We start from the raw sequence: 18,101 nt of genomic DNA on the forward strand, positions 1-18,101 counted from the left end.
GCAAAAGGCCAAATCTCCACTCACAGCCTCCTTAGCATCGTGACCCTCCCTGTCACCCATCATCAGCTCTTCTCTGGGTCTGGCTCACTTTGGAGCAGGAGCTCCCCAAACCTCACATGGTGACAACCCCATCTCACTGAAGGGCTGTGTCAAAACAACACTCAAGAAGTTCAGGAGGAACATGGAGGAGCCAAAACTCTTCCATAAGGAGAAATGAAATTGTATAGGCTATTGCACAGAAAGGAAACAAAACCAGGAAATCTTACCCCTGACTTTGAGCAAATTTTGGAGTTGAACTGAAAAAAAGCCTTCAAAGACCCGAGCACTAACCAAACATTGCTGTGTTTGGCAAGGAGCAGCCAAAGCCACATCTAAAGCTCAACATATGTGCCGGTCCCGGTAGTGCTTCCTGCAAGTGGTAACAGAGGGGATGGAACATGAAATCCTGCCCTGCCTGCCCCAACCCTTTGGACAGGTAAAGAATTCTCCTGCTCTGCCTGTTCTGGAAATGTGGGGTCTGCTTCACTGGGGAAAGGCTGGCTCCCCCAGGTTGCTGGAGAAGGAATGGGAATGGTCAGATGGGAGTCAGGAGCCCAGGAGGGACTTGCAGGAGTCCTGTGCTGCTGCTGACTTTGCCCAGCACTGCAGGTCAAGACCCCTCTGTCCACAGGCCACCCCCTGACCCCCAGGTCAGGAATCTCTCTGGCCCCACACGCTCCTCAGCACGTGTGGGCAGTTCCCCATCCTGCCCCAGCTCTTTCCACATATCTCTTGTGTTGCCATGGCTCAAGCTATCCTGCAGCCACGTGCTGGGGCTAATTAGGGACAACAGGAGCTGGACTGGGGCTGCGAACGAGGACATCAGCTATTTTTGCCATATGCAAGGAAATCCGGACACATTTGTGCTCCCCAGTGCCATTACCAGCCCGGGAATTCCCAGCCAGCTTGTACCAGTGCCAGAGGCATGACTGCTGCTGCTCTCCAGCCTTCCACTGGCAGGAAGGGAAACACCAGGGAAAACCCATGGACTCAGCAAGAAAAGTGAGAGCAGCCGGGCTGGGTTTAGTGAGAACTTGAAAAGAGAAGTCACCAGCCAAAAAAAAACCTCCCTTACCCATTTCCAGCCAGGACAAGTTCATTGTCACCCACAGAACTGGGCTGTGGTCAGGACCTGTGGCAACTGTGGTTGCCCCTAGACCAACAGGGACTTCACCAGAACTCAGAGAAACCCTGTCATCAAGGTGTGGCTTCTGTTCACTGCACCACAAAGCCTGATGCTGTCCACTATCACCTGCACATCTCTGACAGCCTCTGACCCAGCAGCAACTAAAAATACAGCTGAGGGACATGCGGGGGCTCCTCCACAGTTGTTTTCCCAGCTGCAGCCTCAGCGTGACCCAGCCTCGGCTGTTCCTGGAGCTGGGAGGGCTCTGGGCCACCGTGAGGTCACTGCTGACGCCAGCCCTGACCACTTAATCTAACATAGGTAGCGGGGAAAGCCGTGGACCCCAGAGCTCACACAGCCAGAGCCCCGTGGAGCACAGCCAGCAGCAAACGTGGGGATGGCCCCTGGATGTGGGGATGTGGGCAGGAGCCACCAGGGTCCCACCGGGAGCCAGCCCCAGAGAGCAACCCTGATGCTGGGCTCACCACTCTCACCATCCGTCCACCCCAACATCCCAGTGACATCCCAGTGACTTCCCAGTGACATGTCAGCACTGCACTTCGTGTGTCTCCCCCTGCCAAGGGCTGCATTCCCCCAGACAGGCAGGCTCCTCTCACAGCCAGCTTGTGACAGTCTGGGGGCCTCATGGGAGACAAAAGGGGACACAAAGAGCCAAGAGGGTTGATTTGCAGAAAAGTAAAAATAAAAATGCAAGAATGGTGACCTCGGGCAGAGCCTGGGGGAATCTCAATGGTGGCTCTGTGCCGGCAGAGGGGCAGGGCAAGAGGCCACATGCAGCCTGTCCCAGCAGCTGCTCGGGACAAACAGGACATGGAGAACAGGAGCAGCAGAGAAGGGTGAGCTCATGGGGTAAGGAGCCCCGGGGGCACCCGGGTGGCCCCCAGAAGCTGTGCCTTTTGCTGGACTTGCTCCCCAGCACCGACTCCCAGCCTTGCTGTCTGAGGCTGGCTGGAGGGCACAGAGGACTTTGGAGGATGTGGGGATGTAAAGCTGGTTACCTTTGCAGGTTGGCCCGGCTGAGCACAGATGGCAAGAGACACCTCACGGTGCAGGTGGGGAGCTGCTGCTCTGGGTGGAGGGTGGTGGGGTCCCTCTGGGCTCAACTTCATATCTGTATCTTCGTGCTCACCAATATCACAGAGGAATCGATCCATTGTGCTGGTGCCAGGACACAGCCACACTGTCCTTCTCCCTGCCCTCAACGCCCTCTCCTGGCCCTGGTGTCTGTTAAGAGATGCAAGGACCTCTTGGGTCCATTTCAGAGGTGACCAAGCAACTAAAAAAGGTCACAGCCTTGAGCTCATCTTCCTCTGCACTCAGGGGAACTATGAAAAACCTGAAGCTGGTAAGAGGAGTAACACAATTACAGGGGCAATTGGCTGCTGGTGGGGAGGGATGAGGGATGAGCTGGTCCCAGCTGGCACTGGGGATGCTGGCTTGGAGCCACGTGCCAGTCCTGCAGTGGACTCAGCTGGGCACCCCCGCATAATACCCATGGCCAAGCCTCTGCCCACCGGCACGACCACTGGTGCCTGAGCCCTTGCAGTACTCGTGATCCATACAGGCAGCGGGAGGGCTCTCACCAGCTCCCAAGGAAATGGGAAGCAAACGCGAAGGCCTCCCTGGCGCCATCCTCCCTCCCACACGCCAGCAGCCCAGCTGCACCTCCTCCCGTCTCGGCTTGTTTTCACAGCGTGTCCTTTGGCCGCTCGCTGATCCCTGGACAAATGTTCACTTGCGAGACTGCCCCGGCAGCCTGCAGCCCACGCTGCGGCCGTCCCACCCGCCCTGCTCCTTTCCCAGCCCCAGTCCCGGCCTTGAGCCCATTCCCACGAATGCAACAGTGGAAATGACTCCAGCCTGAGCAAGGCGCAGAGAGTGCTGGACATAGTGCAGTGCTGGCAGAGCTGATGATGCTGTGGCCACATTGCTAGAGGCTGGGAGAGCTGTGCCCAGCATGCCTGGAGTTGGGAGAAGTATTTGTGCTCAGGACTGGCAGGGCTGTGTGAAACAGCACTTTGCCTTAGGAGAGACCAAATCTGTGGCTTTGGCTCTTATGCTGGTTGTTTTTGTACCGTTCTGATTGCTGAATCCCATGATCCTACCCCTCAGTACCTCCTTCCCATCCCTGGAACAGCTCAAAGTCCCCAGAGAAGCACTCACTGTACTGCTGCTGCGCTTTTGGGGCAACTCAGGAACGGTAACTGGGAGCCATGGGATCCATCCAGGACATAGACCACTGCCGGGGGATCACACTGACCCTGGGTGGATTGGAAAAGAGGGGCACGCCCGCACAAAATGCATGTACAAGCATCTACACGCACATGTACACAAACATGAACACGGAGCTCTGCCTGTTCTCGGCGTGTACCAGGACCCTCCGCCTGGAACTGCTCGGGGGGGAAGGCGGGGGCTGGGGGAGGACCCCGGTACAGCCGCCTCCTGCCACCCGCTCGGAGTTTCTTTCTCCCTCCACTCCGATCCCATCCCATCCCATTCCGCCGGGGGCCGTCCCCCCTCCCTTGGTGACACACGAGGGGACTGTCCCCGTGGGGGCCGCGCCTTGGGAGCGTACGGGGGGCTCCCGCCGGCGGGCACAGGAAAGCGGCCCCCGCCCCCCCGGCTCTCTCCGGGCCACCCCCGCCAGCCCACTCCCTCCCCTCCCCCGCCCCGCCCCGCTCCCGCTTTCTTCGCCTTTTCTTTCTTTTCTTTCTTTTTCTTGTTTTTGTTGTTTTTTTTTTTTTTCTTTTCTTCTTTTTTTCCCTCAGAAGAGGCGCGGCGGGCGGAGGGGGCCGGGGCTGCCAGCCCCCGCCCGCGGCTCCGGAGGCGCCGGCGCCGGGAAGAGCCGCCGGCGGAACGGGGACCGGCCGGGAGCCCCGGGCCGGGGAGAGCTGGCGAAGAGGAGGAGGAGGGACGGGACGGTCTGTGCCGCGGCCCCCGACCCCTCTGCCACTTCCTGGGAAACATGGTAACTCCTAGGGCATCCCTCTCCCTGTTGCTGCCCCTTCCCGTGGCTGCCGTTCCGCGGGCACCGGGTGGGCACGGGGTGGGCAGCGGGATCGACAGCAGAGGGAGGGCGGGAGCGAAGGTGGAAGGAGGTGCAAAGGTGGGTGTGGAAGTGGGTGTCGGGGCAGAGGTGGGTGGGAAGGCAGAGACAGATGGGTGTGAAGGTGGAGGTCATTGCAAGGTTGGGGATCAGGTGTGGAGGTGGAACGTGGCCGCTTGGGCAGGTGTGTGCGGGGCTGCATCCTGCGATGCTTAAACTTCGCTGCGAAGTTTGTCAGGGGGATGGGTGCAGCGAGTGTGAGCTGCTGTGTGAGCCGTGCCAGCTCAGGGGGATGCTCGCCAGACCGATTGGATCATTCGTCACCGCAGCCGGCACGTGCCGTTGCCCCGGGCTCTGCTGAGCGCGGCCTCCCCATCTGGGCCAGGCTGAGCGCTTGCATCGTGTCCTGCCAAAGCTGGTGACAGCAAGCGCTGCCGAGAGGCAGAGGAATTGGTATTCAGGACTGGTCCCAGGCTCAAACCTCGCTCCTTCCTGAGCAGGGGAAGAAAGGAGCTGGAGCTGAGTCACCCTGTGGCTTTGGGCAACTTTACCACACCAAAACCCCAAAGCCCAGCCCGTCTTGTTGATGTAAACCAGTTTAAAAATATGGGTATTTGGGGAGAAATATCAATCTCTATTTAACAGCACTTTGGCTTATTAAAATGGAAATAGCTTTGCAAATGTAAATCTCCTTATGCTCCCTAATGCCTTTGTTCCGGCTCCCTCCCAGCGGGTGGAGGCACTGGGATAACTGGCTGCTTTCAGATTCCTACGGGCCCCTGGCCGGCCCGGATGCGGCTTCGCCTACGAACTCGGAGCCACTGCACCATAGTTACCCCAAAAGCCTCCCCCAGTGATGAAGTGCTTTGTGATGCTCCATAAAAACATTTTTAGTCAGTCATTCCAGGCCAACTCGGGCTGTGTCTGGTGCCTCCATCAGTTTCTGGTTCTCTCCTGACACTGGCTCACACATGATGAAGTCTTGGGTGATATGGCAACAGGAAACCTCAGGAACAGGAAGCCTCACGTGGTGCCAGGGGAGGGTTAGACTGGATACTAGAGAAAAATTTCACTGAATGGGTTGTCAAGCCCTGGCACAGGCTGCCCAGGCAATGGTGGAGTCACCACTCCTGGGAGGATTTAAAAGACTGTTGGAGGCAAGGCAGGCAGTTGTGGCTCATCTCTCATGGCAGCATTTGGAGCTGGATGGATCCTTGTGCTGTTGTGGCTCCTCACCTCGGTGTTGGGGTAGAGATGAAGTTGAGCTCGGCAGTGCTGGGCATGGAAGCGCTGGGCACCCACTGGAGACGCATGGAATGGGATGCTGGGATTTGCCCTTCATCAGGGGTTTCCCAGGTCCATTTTAGGAACTGTACACAATAAGACAAAGCTTGAGGAGAAAGGTCCAATGGCAGAAAGCCTAGACAGGAAACACAGTGGTAGATCAGGGCCCTGAGAAGAGGCTGGCTTGCCTCCTCTTCTGCCCAGCTCTGTGGCTTCTCCTGTCAGGTGCAAGGGCAGGAGATTCCTGTGCTGAGACACAGAAGAAGAGTTATGAAGAATTAACCAGAGCATTACTGCAAAGTGCTTTAGCTAAAGCGCATTAAAACTAATTAAGCTGAATTAACCGTGGCCCCTTTGTCTCTCTATGGGCTCCTGGACCAGGGATTAGCTGCCTTAAATTAATGCTCACCTTGAGCTAATCCCACCAGACTTCCTGGGTGCTCTTACACGAGCAGGACCCACCTGCTTGGAGGATGCTCCTCTTCCCCACTTGCTGATGGGGTCCTCTTGACAGCTGTGCCAGACTCATCCCCGCACTGCCTAGAGCACATCCCGGGCATCACAGGAGCCATGGGATGGCTTCTCTCCATGTACCAGCCGTGCCACACAGCCGACAGCTCCTGCAGCTCTGAGACAATGAACTGGGAACCGCAGACCCAGTGTCCTCACCTCGCTCTGGGGCAGTGCCGGGGGATGCAACACGGCAGAATGCTTCCCAGAAAATACAGGAATAATTTTGAGTTTGGCGAATTCAGCAACGAGTCTGGACCAAAACACCCTATCCATCTTCAGATGTTTGTTCTTCCTCCCATCTGCTGCATTCCTGCAGCGAGCTGCGGAGCCCAGCACAGCCCCACGATCTGTCTGGTCTGACTCTGCTTAACCCCTCGGCTGCTGCGGCTCGTCCGCCTCCACATGGCTGGCGGCCGAGCAAGGCGGCTGCTGCCTCGGGGTTTATCCCAGGCTCCTTAACCACAGCCCGGCGCTGGAAACCGGATCCGCCGTGCCGCACTCCCCGCCTGTGCCGTGCTTGCTCTGCTCCACTCCTGGTACCCCCTGTTTCCACCCCAGGAGGGTTTGGAGCCCCTGTGCACAGCAGCATTGCCAGTGTGGGTGTCCCAGGGCCCCGACGGTGGCACAGTGCAGCGTGGGATGGTGGGCAGAGGCACCGGGTCAGGGGAAACGGTGTCCCCGCTGCGGGGCCACTCTCCCACCAGCGACACTTGCCTCCCTCCCGCAGGATGCCGGGTCGCTGGATGCGGCGGTGCAAAGTGCTCTCCAGGCCCTCTACCCACCCTTCGAAGCCACTGCTCCCACCGTCCTGAGCCAGGTGTTTCGGCTGCTGGAGACCAGCTACCAGGGGGATGGGCTCTGCTGCCTCCTCCAGTTCCTCATCCCGGCCAAGCGGCTCTTCGAGCGCCTGCGGCAGGCAGCCTGTGTAAGCCCCCGTGCCCCACAACGGCCCCCATAAGCCACCCCCGGACACTGGGGGTTTGCCCTATAGAGTCCCTCTGGCACGCTGACCTGTGGGCTCCCTCCCTGCACTCCCTGTCCCATCTGCTCCCTGCGGAGGGGACCGTGGCACACCCAGCTCCCTGGGATTTGTCCCGCATATATGGTCCCTGCAATAAGGGCAGGGGGGCTCTGTGGTCATCTTGTCTTGATCCTAGAGAGGCTCAAGCAGAAGTTTTCCCTCTGTAAGCGCTTGGGTAGACTCCACACCCTGGGAATAGCCATGGCTGCAGGGCTGTGCTGCAGGGGCTTAGCTCAGGGACGTGTATTGGGTCACCAGGCTCTTCCATCCTCATCGTGGGAAGCACAGGGCTGAGCAGCAAGAGTGCGTGGGGGTGGCTGGGAGGCACAGAGCTGGCAGGCCTCTCTCATGCACTGTGTTCTTCCTCCCTCCCAGGCTCCCTACTTTAACCGCATCTTTCTCCATGAAGGCTGGCCCTTATGTCTGCACGAGAAGGTGGTTGTGCACCTCGCACCGCTCAACCCCCTCCTGCTGCGCCCTGGGGACTTCTACCTGCAAGCAGAACCCTGTGAGGAGCAGACAGCACGTGTCACCATCAAGCACCTCTCCCTGGACCTGCGCTCAGTGGAGGAGACCCCTGTCCCTGAGGCCACCCACGCACTGCTCTTCACCAATGCGTGGCTGGAGGAGGTGAACAGCAGCTGGGCCGGAGCTCCCCTGCACACCTGCCTGGTAGCCACCGAGAACGGCGTCACCCCACTGCCATGGAGCCGGATTGCCACGCCTGAGTTCACCGACAAGCCCAGAGCTGGAGCTGACAGTGTGCCTGCTGGTGCCCACCATGAACCTGCTCCTGAGCCAGCAGCACTCAGCACACTTGTGCCCCATGGCACAGCAAATGTCCCCACACCCTACAGCAACATTGTGGGCACCATCCCAGGCTGCAAGGCCACCTCTCGGAAGTCAAGCCAGGGACGATACCCAGGACTGATCAAGGTGGAGCAGGCAGGTCTGCGGAAGAAGCCAGCCATGCTGGATGTGCCCAGCCTCAGTGAAATCATCAGCCAGAACCTGGAGGGGGAGTATGTGGACCTGCTGGAACAATCTCAGGAGGACATGGACGTCCTTAGATCCCTGTTGCCCACCTGCCCTCCAGGGAGAATAAGGGCTGGGGCCGAGGAGATGCTCCCTTGGGCAAATGAGGGACTGGGAGCAGACACCTGGCCCTGTGAGGGAGCAGTGAGCTCAGAGGAGAGTCCCTGCAGCCCGTGCCTGGGGAGGAAGCTGAGCCAGGAGCCAGGGCCACATGGCCCAAAGTGCCGCCAACGTGACTCCTACATGGCTGCTCAGCAGAACCCGGTGAGCTTCGGCTCTGGGCTGATGGCAGCCATCCTGGAGGAGCCCGACAGCCCTGGCTCCGAGCTGCCCCCTGCCATCCCCCGTGAGACCCCTGCACAGCACAGGAAGGGGGCTGGCAGCCCCACGCTCCTCACCCGCCGGTCCCGCCGAGCCACTCCTGGGGTGCCAGGGCAACGGGGGCTGGTGCAGCAGGGCAGCCCCCGGCTCCCCCCAGGCTCCAGCCACAAGTTCTCCTTCCTGAAGGGTGCGCGGCTCGGGGCAGCCCCCGGGGATGAAAGAGTCACCAGCCAGCACGAGGGGGCCTGGAAGAAGATGTCGGCCATCTACTCACCCAGGATGGGCAGAGCCAGGGCAGCAGGGAAAGGTATCATCCTGTGGGACTGCAGCATCTGACCAGGCACTGCTGGGGTTTTGCTATTCCTCTGTGTTGTTGAGTGTCACCAGCTTCTCTGTCCTCTATCCCTGTGCACAGGTATGAATGCAGCCACTGCTGCTCCCATGGAGGAAAGTGCCAGCTGCAAGAATGGTCCCTCTGTGCCCAGCGCTGGCACTGCTGGTCGGGAGCCTCCAGCCTGGCAGGATCTGCATGCTGGGCTGCTGCGCTCAGGCATCATCTGCCTGCCAGGTACTGCTGGCACCGTGAGACTGGGGAATGGGCGGGAGAGGCCTCTGGATGGAAACACAGGCTGCCAGAGAGGGTGTTTTGGAGGAAAGTTTCAGGGCTTTGCTGGAGGCCAGAAATACTCCAAGCAGAAAATTTGCTTTCAGCTGGGCAAAAACATTAAAAACATAAATGCAGGCAGCCTGTGCAGAGCAGCTGCCCCGATCCCAGCCGCCCCAAGCCCTCCCACACCATTCCTCTGCAGTGAAGCTGTTCAGCTTTAGCTGCCAAACACTAAACATTTGGCTCCTTCTTTTTCCCAAAAAGCAGTAACAAAACCCATCTTTTTCTCAGGAAAAACGTCCCCAGCAGCTCTGGAATTCCAGACGTTCATGCAGAGAGCCCCCCCCAGTCTGGTTCCTCCCCCTCAGAAGGGCCACAGGGACTGCACCATGGCAGGCCCAGAGTTGAGGCAGCATTCATGGTTACCTCAGCCCATTGTGGGGTGCTCAGGTCTGGCAAGGTGGCTGCCAGAGGGATCACTCAGCCTTTCCCCCCAGGGAGCTCCGACAGGCTGGGCAGGGCCCTCCTCCTGGTGACCACCAGTGGCAGTGCCTGGCGGGCTGCGTGGTGCTCAGCTGCTGAGCTGGCGAGGCTCATCCTCTACCTCTGCTCCCTCCCCAGGTAAGGGCCAGCAGGTCCTGCCAGTGACCCCCAGCTGCTGCCTGCCTCAGGGCTCCCAGGCAGCTTCCAGGCTAAGTCAGGATGGATGCCCAGCATCCCAAACACTGGTTTGGGCACATCCCTGAGGACCCTGGACCATGCCCATACCAGAGGCAAATGCTCTGAACCCTTGGCAGGGGCATGCCACAAGGACGAGGCCATTGCCTGTGGCTGTGGGTTCCTCCCTGCTTGGGAGTGCAGGATGTGGGAGGGGGCTTTGAGAGGGTCCTGCCCCAGGAAAGGATCCTCACTCCTGCTGTGTTTCCCCTCACTAGGCAAGAAGTGAAGAATGGTGAGAGGCGAGAAGCGAAGGATGTTGGGCTGACAGTTGTGGTGGATGCCAGGAAGCAGCCGCCTGCTCCTGTCCTATTCTCAGCCCTCCGCTCTGTCCAGGTACACTGGGCTCTGTGTGCCTGTGCCATAGACATGCCAGGGGTGTCCCTGTCTGGGAGGGAGTGCTGCCACCCTTTAGGGGTCCCTCAGAGCCTCCCCTCTTCCTGCTCTCCATGTGATTCCAAAAGATCTTTTCTGAGCCCTGTCATCACCAAGAGCCCTCCAGCTCTTGCAATGTGAATTCACCAGGAAATAGGCTCCACAGTGACAATCCACTGTCGTGACAGAGTCCTTGTGCCAGTGCCCAGGTACTACCCCAGGTAGTTCCCTGTGTTGTCCAGGGCTATGGGGGCCCCCCTGCCACAGCACCCTTTGCATGCCTGATAAAACCCACATTGGCCCTGATGCTCCTCACATGGAGAAGTCTCACTGGTGTGAGAGAAGGGGTTCACTCATGAAGTTCTTCCCATGGTCCTTTGCCAGGGAGCTGGTGATGGGGACAAGGTCATGGCCTGAGTGACGTGTTTCCATCTCCCACACCAGTGAGAGTGGGAGTCTTTTCCTTTGCAATGAGCTCACCAGCCTCAGCCGACCCAGGAAAGCCCAGCCATGGGTGCCTTGGGTGACCTGAGGGCTGCATGTGGGGTTTGCCCTGGTGATTCTCCCCTGCCTCCCGCAGAGTGTCTCTCCAGGCTGCATCCACAGCATGCTGCTCCTGGCCGAGAAGGAGCTGGTCTCCCACCGTGAGAAGCTGTCTGGGGTGCAGGTGAGCCTGTCCCTGTGCCCTGAGCTGGTGCAATAGGGGGTTATTCCCTGCTCCAGGCAGCTTTGCAAGCCCTGTGCCCTGCAGGTGGAGACCGTGACATCGCTGAAGGCTCTGGGCCGCCATGTCGACAGCTCCCAGCTGCCCCCAGAGCTGGATGGTGCCTTCCCCTACTGCCACGGCGAGTGGGTTCAATTCTTCCAGGTGTCTGTTACCACGCCATGAGCCATTGCCTCACCTCCCTCATGTCCCTCTGTCCCCACTGCGTCTTATGTGTCCCACACACATCCCTGGAAAAGCAACAGGAAGGGCTGGGAGAGGGGAATTGAAAAGGAGAGCTCTGAGCACAGGAGGGTCAAGCGCCTTCCTACCTGCTCCTGCCTGCAGCTGCCCATCCACCTCCACACTCCCTTCCTCATCAGCTTTAACCCAGTGCCTCACCATTTTTCCTGCTCTGTCCTGGCACTGCTCCTCCTCCTCATGGGCAGGCTGCCCCCACTGACCCACCGTGTGTGTCCCCCACAGAAGCTGCAGCCCTTCACAGTCAGCCTCAGGCAGGCATCAGAGCTGCTGCAGCGCTGCATCCAGGAGCTGCGGAACACCGATGCACTGGCAGGGACACAGGTAACAGGGGTGGCAGCACCACAGGTTGGGGACGTTCCCAAAGTGCCCATCTGCAGTACAGCCACAGCAACATTGCTCTCCCAAAACTTGGCATAACCGCTCCAAGACTGGCTGCTCCTGGCCATGGGGCTGTTCCCTGTCCTCTCTGCTCCTGTCTGGTGCAGCCCCAGGTACCCATCTTGTTCTGGCTGAGACCCCAGGTGAGACACTTGTCTGACCCTCCCTTCCTCCACAGGATGTGGCTGCAGGCATCAGGAGGCACCGGGAGCTGATGCAGAAGGTGCTGAGTGAGCCTCAGCTGGTGCGGGCGCAGCGTGAGGGTGGGTTCGTGCTGGCCAGGCTGCGCAGGGAGGCTGCCCGCCTCTGTGCCTCCGACCACGTCAGGTATTACACGGCACTTCTGCTGGCCAAGGGGTGCCAATGCCAGGGACTCCTGGCTCCTGCTGGCTGACAGAGCCACCTCCCCATGGACAGCCCAGTCCCCATGAGCCCAAGCTATTGCCATGCTTGTTCCTGCTCTGGAAGCATGGACCACCTGTCTGGGACAGCCCATTGCAGGAGTCCCCTCATTCTCATTGGTGGCAGATCACTGAGAGGGTCTCCTGCCGCAGGGCAGGCCAGATCTGTCACTGCTCTGCAATGCCGGCAGCAATGCCTGGGGCTGGGCTCAGGAAAAGCCACTAGATGGGGCCACGTGCCGGCCATGCCGCGCCCAGCCAGCTGTGCTGTGCTCACCCGGCCATGCCGTGATCGTCCAGTGATGTCGCACTTGTCTGGCCATGCCACACTCATCCACTGATGCCATAATCCGGCTGTGCATGGCTCCTCTGGCCGTGCTGTAGTCATCCAGTAATGTCACCCCCACCTGGACAATGCTATACTCATCCAGTGATGCCGTAATCTGGCCATGCTGTTACTCATCCAGCCATGCTGTAATTGGGCCATTCCATACTCACCCCGTGATGTCGCTCTCGGCCAGGAGTGCTGCACCCATCTGGTGATGACACACTGGTCCAGCCGTGCCATGTTGCTCCACAGTCCATGCATTCAAGCAGCACTGATCCACTGCTCCCTCCTGCTCCCTTCTCTCAGTGGGGCTGGGCTGCACTCATAGACAGGGCTTTCCCATCCCATGGTCCCTGCCATCCATTTGTTCCATGGATTGGGGAGATGTCTAGGTGCCTGCAGGGCTGGGGTCAGGAGCTGAGCAAGAGACCTGCTCCCTTCACCTTGTGCATCCATGAGCTCACCTGGCACTGATGGCCCCTCTCGTCCCAACCCCCAGGACTGGTATGGACTTGGCTGAGGGGCTGTATAGTCAGCTGGAGGAAGAACTTCACAACCTCGTGTCCCAATCCAACAGCTGCCTGGAGCGCCTGGAGTTCCTCCGCAAGGTCCGGGAGCTCGAGACTGAGTTTGGCAAGGTGAGCTGATTGTCCCTGGGGTGCCACAAGGTGAAGTTGCCCTCTGTGGTGTTCCATGGTTGAGTGTTTTGGTCACATTTCTTTTGGTTTTGATGATGCTGGAAGCCTGGAGAATGGCAGGATTGCCTGAACTTTGATTTTCATTATGGGCGACTGTGTGTGACTGAGCCTGGGCTGGGATGCCCGGCTGGGGCAGGAAGGGGAGGTGCTGTGGACGCTGCTGATCCCTGTTCTGCTCTCTCACAGCTGGGGTCCTGGCTGGACGGGGAGGCAGCGGCTCGGCTGCAGGAGATGGGCACCGAGGACTGGAGTCCCGACAGCTGCCAGGGCTCTGCCGAGCACTTCAAGGAGTTCCTTGCCCAGGCCACAGTACGTCTGGAGGGGCTTTTCTATAACAGACATCCCCGGGGTTTGGAAAGAGGCTTCTGAGCAGAAATGAGTGTCCCTGAGCTGTTGAGTCACACTGCAGTTATCAAGTTCGGCATTGTGGGGCAGTCCTGCTCCTGTGAGGGGGTGGCTGTGCTGTTCCTTGATGTGTGCTGAGCTGGGACTGCTGTTCCCAACCTCTGCTGCAGTCCATCCATGCAGTTCCTTTTTCCAGATGCCCAGGCATCTATCAGACAACAAATAACATTGTGATGAGGATCTTCTGGTTCCCCTGGATGTGTAGGCCCTTTAGTCACACGCCCTGCAGGGAAGGTGAAGCATAGTGACCCCACTCAGGACAGGAGGTGCATTTGGTGCATTTTGAACCAGGGCAGAGCAGAGATTTGGAGAATCCCATTGCTTTGTTTCTTCTCACTTGCCCAGAACTGTTTCCCATCCATCTGTAAATGGCAATGTCAAGTGCTGCCTGTGGTACATCACTCTGCACACATATCCCAGGTCAGCACCGTTCCCAGATGTGGAGCTGTTCCTCCCTCTGGTCCCTGCAGGTTCGGTACCAGCATGGCCTGACCCTCTGCCAGGAGGCAGCTGAGGTCCGAGACACGACATTCCCTGAGGCAGATGCCTTCCAAGTGGCTGCAGCCCTTTTCCAGACTAAGCTGATGAGCTTCTCCAAGCAGCTGGAGCGGCGGCAGGCAGAGCGGGAGCTGCTGCAGGAGCTCATCCGCTTCTCCAACAAGGTGGGTGAAGGGGATCTTTCCCTGCAGGACACGGTGCTGCTGGTGGCCATGAAACCAGCCATTGTCATCTCTTTTGTAGGTGGCAGGGCTGAAGCTGGACTGCCGGCAGTGCTCGGCCCGGGCGCAGCGCGGGGAGGGTCAGGCACTGCGCTGCCTGCAGAGATCCTTCCAAAAGCTCTCGGTGGAGTTCGCCCTGGAGAAGCTGAAGGAGATGAAGGCTCAGGTGCGCAGGATGCAGAGCAGCCAAGGGTTGGCAGCCTGGACAGAGGCACAGCACAGGTACCAGGACACCCGGCAGATCCTGGAGGAGATGCTGGAAGAGCTGCAGGAGGCCTGGGGAGCACAAGCTGATGGGCAGGGAGACTCCTCCATCCCAGGGTCTGCAGCCCCTCACACAGACGTCCTGGTGTGCAGAGCAGTCCCCAGCACCAAGCCAGCAGTGTTGGGGGGCAGGGGGTTGGCAGAGCAGCCAGAGACCAGCCCTGAGGGGCCAGGACAATCCCAGCCCAGCACCATTCCTGGCTCCACGCTGGGTGTGGAGCAGAGTTCTCTGCAGCCCCACTGCTGGCTGGGGCCTCAGGGTGCCCACACCTCTCAGCACCACATCTCTGCTGACACCCCCCATCCCAACCCCAAGAGCAAAGCCAGCCTGAAAGCAGCAGGACACCTCGGCCAGGAGCGCAGACAGCCCCCTCGGAGGCGTCCCTTCACCCTGCCTCCCTGGACACGCTTTCCAGGTGCTGACCCACCATGTCCTGCTGCTGTGCCCCATGGGACTGCCTCAGATCCCAGCACACCTGCTGCACCAGTGGGGCCACGGGCAGAAGCTGCCCAGTACTTCCAGATTTCCAGCCAGAGCAGTTTCTCCTCTGAAGACTCAGATTCACAGAATTCCATGGAAGAAGCCCCAGCAGCAAACTTGGCTTTGCCCAGGGACCTCCAGAGTCCCAGACTACCCTGCCCATCCGAAAAGGCCCACCAGATCATTTACCTGGAGAACCACCATACTGAAAGTTCAGCTAAAGCAAATGCCAAGTAAACACTTCATCCAGTTGGGGTTGTTTCTGTCCAGCTGCATAAGTCTTGATCACGGACTGGATGAGACTTCCCATGCTCAGAGGTGGGATGCTGGAACTTCTTAGCCCACCCTCAGTCCCAGAACCTTTGGTTCCCTGTCCTTAGCGCTCTCCCTGCCATGGATCAGCAGTAATTCCATCAGTAGCTCACAGAGTTCATTCACAATCTACCAGATGTGTAGCAATTCTCCCAGAAAGTGCCTTTATCCCTACCAGTGCCAGCCTAGTCTCAGGCAGTGGGGAGGGTTCCCACATTAGAAGCTGTGCCTGGAGCATCCCAGGGGCATGCAGACCTGTGAGATGCTCCTGCCACTGACTGTGCTCCCTGCTCCACTGGGTGGTTTCACCATCCCTGTGCTGCTGCTGCAGCCCTGGCTGAGCCCCAGCAGTGGGCCCTGGGTTTGTGTGTGGTCATTAACACAGGACTAACTCCATTAACACTAATAAACCTGAAGAGAAACACCTGGATGGTCCTCATGGAGGAGAGTGAGAAGTTGTGTCCCACTGAGAGCCAGCTGCTGGGGATCTCACCCAAGTTCCAGCTGCTCCCACCATCCCAGCACAGTGCCCACGGGCAGCTGGTGCCACCAAGAATGCCCCCTGTGCCCCCTACATGGGCTGTGTCCACAGACTGGCTCTCCTACTTGCTGCCAGCACCTTGGTCCTGCTCAAAGGACCCTTTTGTAAGGGTTAAGTGCCTCAGTCTCCTGTTCTCCCTCCCAGTACATCAGCAGAGTGCTGTCATCCTGCCCAGCCTCCCCACTCTGTTTTGGGAACGCGCTGTCCTGATGCCTTTGGGACCCGTTTGGCCTGGGTGCGACCTTGCCAATCCCAGTCCAAAGAATCCTGAGGTCCCCAGGGATGCTGTCCCCGCACTGCGTGTTTGGGCACCCGGGAGCAGGCGATGGCAGGCGGGACCCTGAGTGTCGGGGCCAGGCACTGCCGGCCGCCCCCCTGGGCAGCCACAGCATGAGCTAATCAAGAGACATCAGGGGGAGAAGCAATCTCTGCCTTGGAGGCTGTTCCAGAAAAACACACTCCTCCTCCCAGCCCAGCACGGTCATGGCTCGCACCCTGCGGGATGCTGCGCCTCGGCAAAGGGCACTCGCCCATCCCAGTCTGCCTGAGCATCACTCATACCCCCCTCAGCCTTGTTTTTGCCAGATCCCGAAGCCAAGCCCCGCTGAGCTCCTTACGGCCCCAGCTGCCCCCCGCGGGCGCCACGCTCCTCCTGTCTGGGTCATCATTGAAGCATTAACGGCACCGACCCCTGCCCTGCCCTGCCACAGGACTCTGCCTGCCACCACTCCTAGTCCTACCCACTTGTCTGCTCTTTACTTCTCCCTACAATTATTTTAGATTCCATCTTCCCCAGCTCAGCACTGGTTTCGCTGCTGACAATTCTGTCCCTACTCCACTGAAATCCTGGTCACTGAGTCCATCCCCATTCCTTTTGGTTTAAAAGTCGTCCTAGAAAACCCAGACAGATCTGCACAGCCTGTCCTGTGCAAGCCTAGAGTTCATTCCATTCTCCAATAATGCCACATCCTGAATGGCACCAAGGCCACTGAGCCAGGACAATCCACCTCTTCATGATATGCTCCTGCTCCCCGTGCCCTACAGCTGAGTGTGCCCACTCCCTGTCCCATGTGGCCAGTGCAAGCCATGCCCACCTGGAGGTGGCCCAGCTCACTGTGAGACCCAAAAATCTTTCCTCTCTGCAGCATCATTCAAAGCCAAGCCTGACAGATCCCTTGCTCAATTTTCTGCTCTCTTGAGAGCAGTTCTGCTGAATCCCCCCATTACAGCTTTTAGGTTGGAGAAATAGCACTTTCCAGCAAGAAAGAGAAAGAGAAAGTCATTTTTCAAACCAGATGGAATTATGATTCTTCTGAATAAAGCAAACAATGACTTTCCTGTTATTTTCTTTTTCCATAAGTAAAATAAAAAAAGGATATTTTGCTAATCCTGAGTTGAACCGATAACAGAAAGGGGAATTTCCGGCCTGTGGCTGGAGGGTGAATCGTTTCCCTGGAAGGATCCTGTGCACTGAAGAGCCATCAGCCCCCACAGCTGGGTGGGCATACCCCGATCCCTCCTACCAAAAAGTGTTTTGCAACATTCTGCAGAAATTTTCTTATCTCTGCTTGTCGTTAAGCACATGATTTATGGCTACTAAGTCTGACCAATTAAGCCATAACCTTTCCAGAAAGGCAAGTATAGGAGTTAATCAATGTCTCCTTTCCCTTGTGAAATGGCAAAATCATTTGTCAGGGGCTGGCAGAGATCCAGCAGTGTGGGCTGGTCAGGGTCTGGCAGTGCCAGGGTGCAGATCACCCTCCAACCTTGGAGGGAAGCTCCCACAAGAACCCAGGAAAGACTTCTTTCCAAAGGAAAAAAGGTCAAAAATGTTGGACACAGCAGATGACAAAACCAGCTCAGGGAATTGGAGGACCCGTGGATGAGGCACAGATCCCAGCCCCAGGGAATGACCTTCACTTCTCCCTGTGGCTCCTGAGCCCTGCTCCAGCAGAGCAGAACAGTACCTGGGGTGGCACAGAGCAGGGAGCTTCAACTGGAGACAGCCACAGCAGTCTTCTTCCTCCTCCTCCTCACCACCAGATTCCCATCAAGCTCTGCCCTATAAATTGCAGAGGCTGGAGGGTCACTGGGTTCAATTGTGACGAGACAGAGGGAAGAAGAAAAGAAGAAGAGGAAGAGGAAGAGCAGGAAGCACTGGGGCTCCCATGCTCCCACAGCTGTGCCCTGCCCCAGTCAAATGTGGGAAATGGGTGACAAGGCAGAGATGCAGTGACAACATCATGTGGAAAAATTCAGAGCACCCCAGATGGGCCACCCAGCAGTTCTGGTGCCAGCAGAGCCACCACAGCCCCATTCCTGTCCTGGCAGCCCTGGAACTGGGGTTCAGCCACAAACAGCCATGGGAGTTCAGAAGCACAAGTTGGGGGTTTGGTCTGTGCCACAGTGGGAACACTGTCTTGCCTGGATTTGTCCTCCTGGGTGGCAGCCAGGGCAGTAGATTTGTTTCAGCGGGTAAACACAGAGGCAGCTCTGGGTGCA

At 58.3% G+C, this 18,101-nt stretch overlaps 1 protein-coding gene across 1 annotated transcript; it reads left to right on the forward strand.

The window, feature by feature from the left end:
• The first annotated feature begins 4,030 nt into the window (after positions 1-4,030).
• KIAA1755 (KIAA1755 ortholog) lies at positions 4,031-16,986 on the forward strand. The gene is made up of 14 exons (XM_088174898.1): positions 4,031-4,154; positions 6,757-6,954; positions 7,426-8,713; positions 8,822-8,974; positions 9,511-9,634; positions 9,949-10,066; positions 10,686-10,772; positions 10,857-10,973; positions 11,295-11,393; positions 11,629-11,777; positions 12,679-12,817; positions 13,064-13,186; positions 13,753-13,944; positions 14,024-16,986. The coding sequence occupies exons 1-14, from the start codon at positions 4,152-4,154 to the stop codon at positions 14,981-14,983; spliced, it is 3,750 nt and encodes a 1,249-aa protein (XP_088031024.1). The 5' UTR covers positions 4,031-4,151; the 3' UTR covers positions 14,984-16,986.
• The last annotated feature ends 1,115 nt before the right edge of the window (positions 16,987-18,101 follow it).

Source organism: Sturnus vulgaris, chromosome 17 (assembly GCF_052056855.1).
Source record: "Sturnus vulgaris isolate bStuVul1 chromosome 17, bStuVul1.hap1, whole genome shotgun sequence".
NCBI classification, from domain to species: Eukaryota; Metazoa; Chordata; class Aves; order Passeriformes; family Sturnidae; genus Sturnus; species Sturnus vulgaris.

Coding starts and splice junctions, on each gene's coding strand:
- KIAA1755 (XM_088174898.1), top strand. Junction 9,635..9,948: donor TACCTCTGCTCCCTCCCCAG/GTAAGGGCCAGC, acceptor TCCCCTCACTAG/GCAAGAAGTGAAGAATGGTG. Junction 13,945..14,023: donor TCATCCGCTTCTCCAACAAG/GTGGGTGAAGGG, acceptor TCTCTTTTGTAG/GTGGCAGGGCTGAAGCTGGA.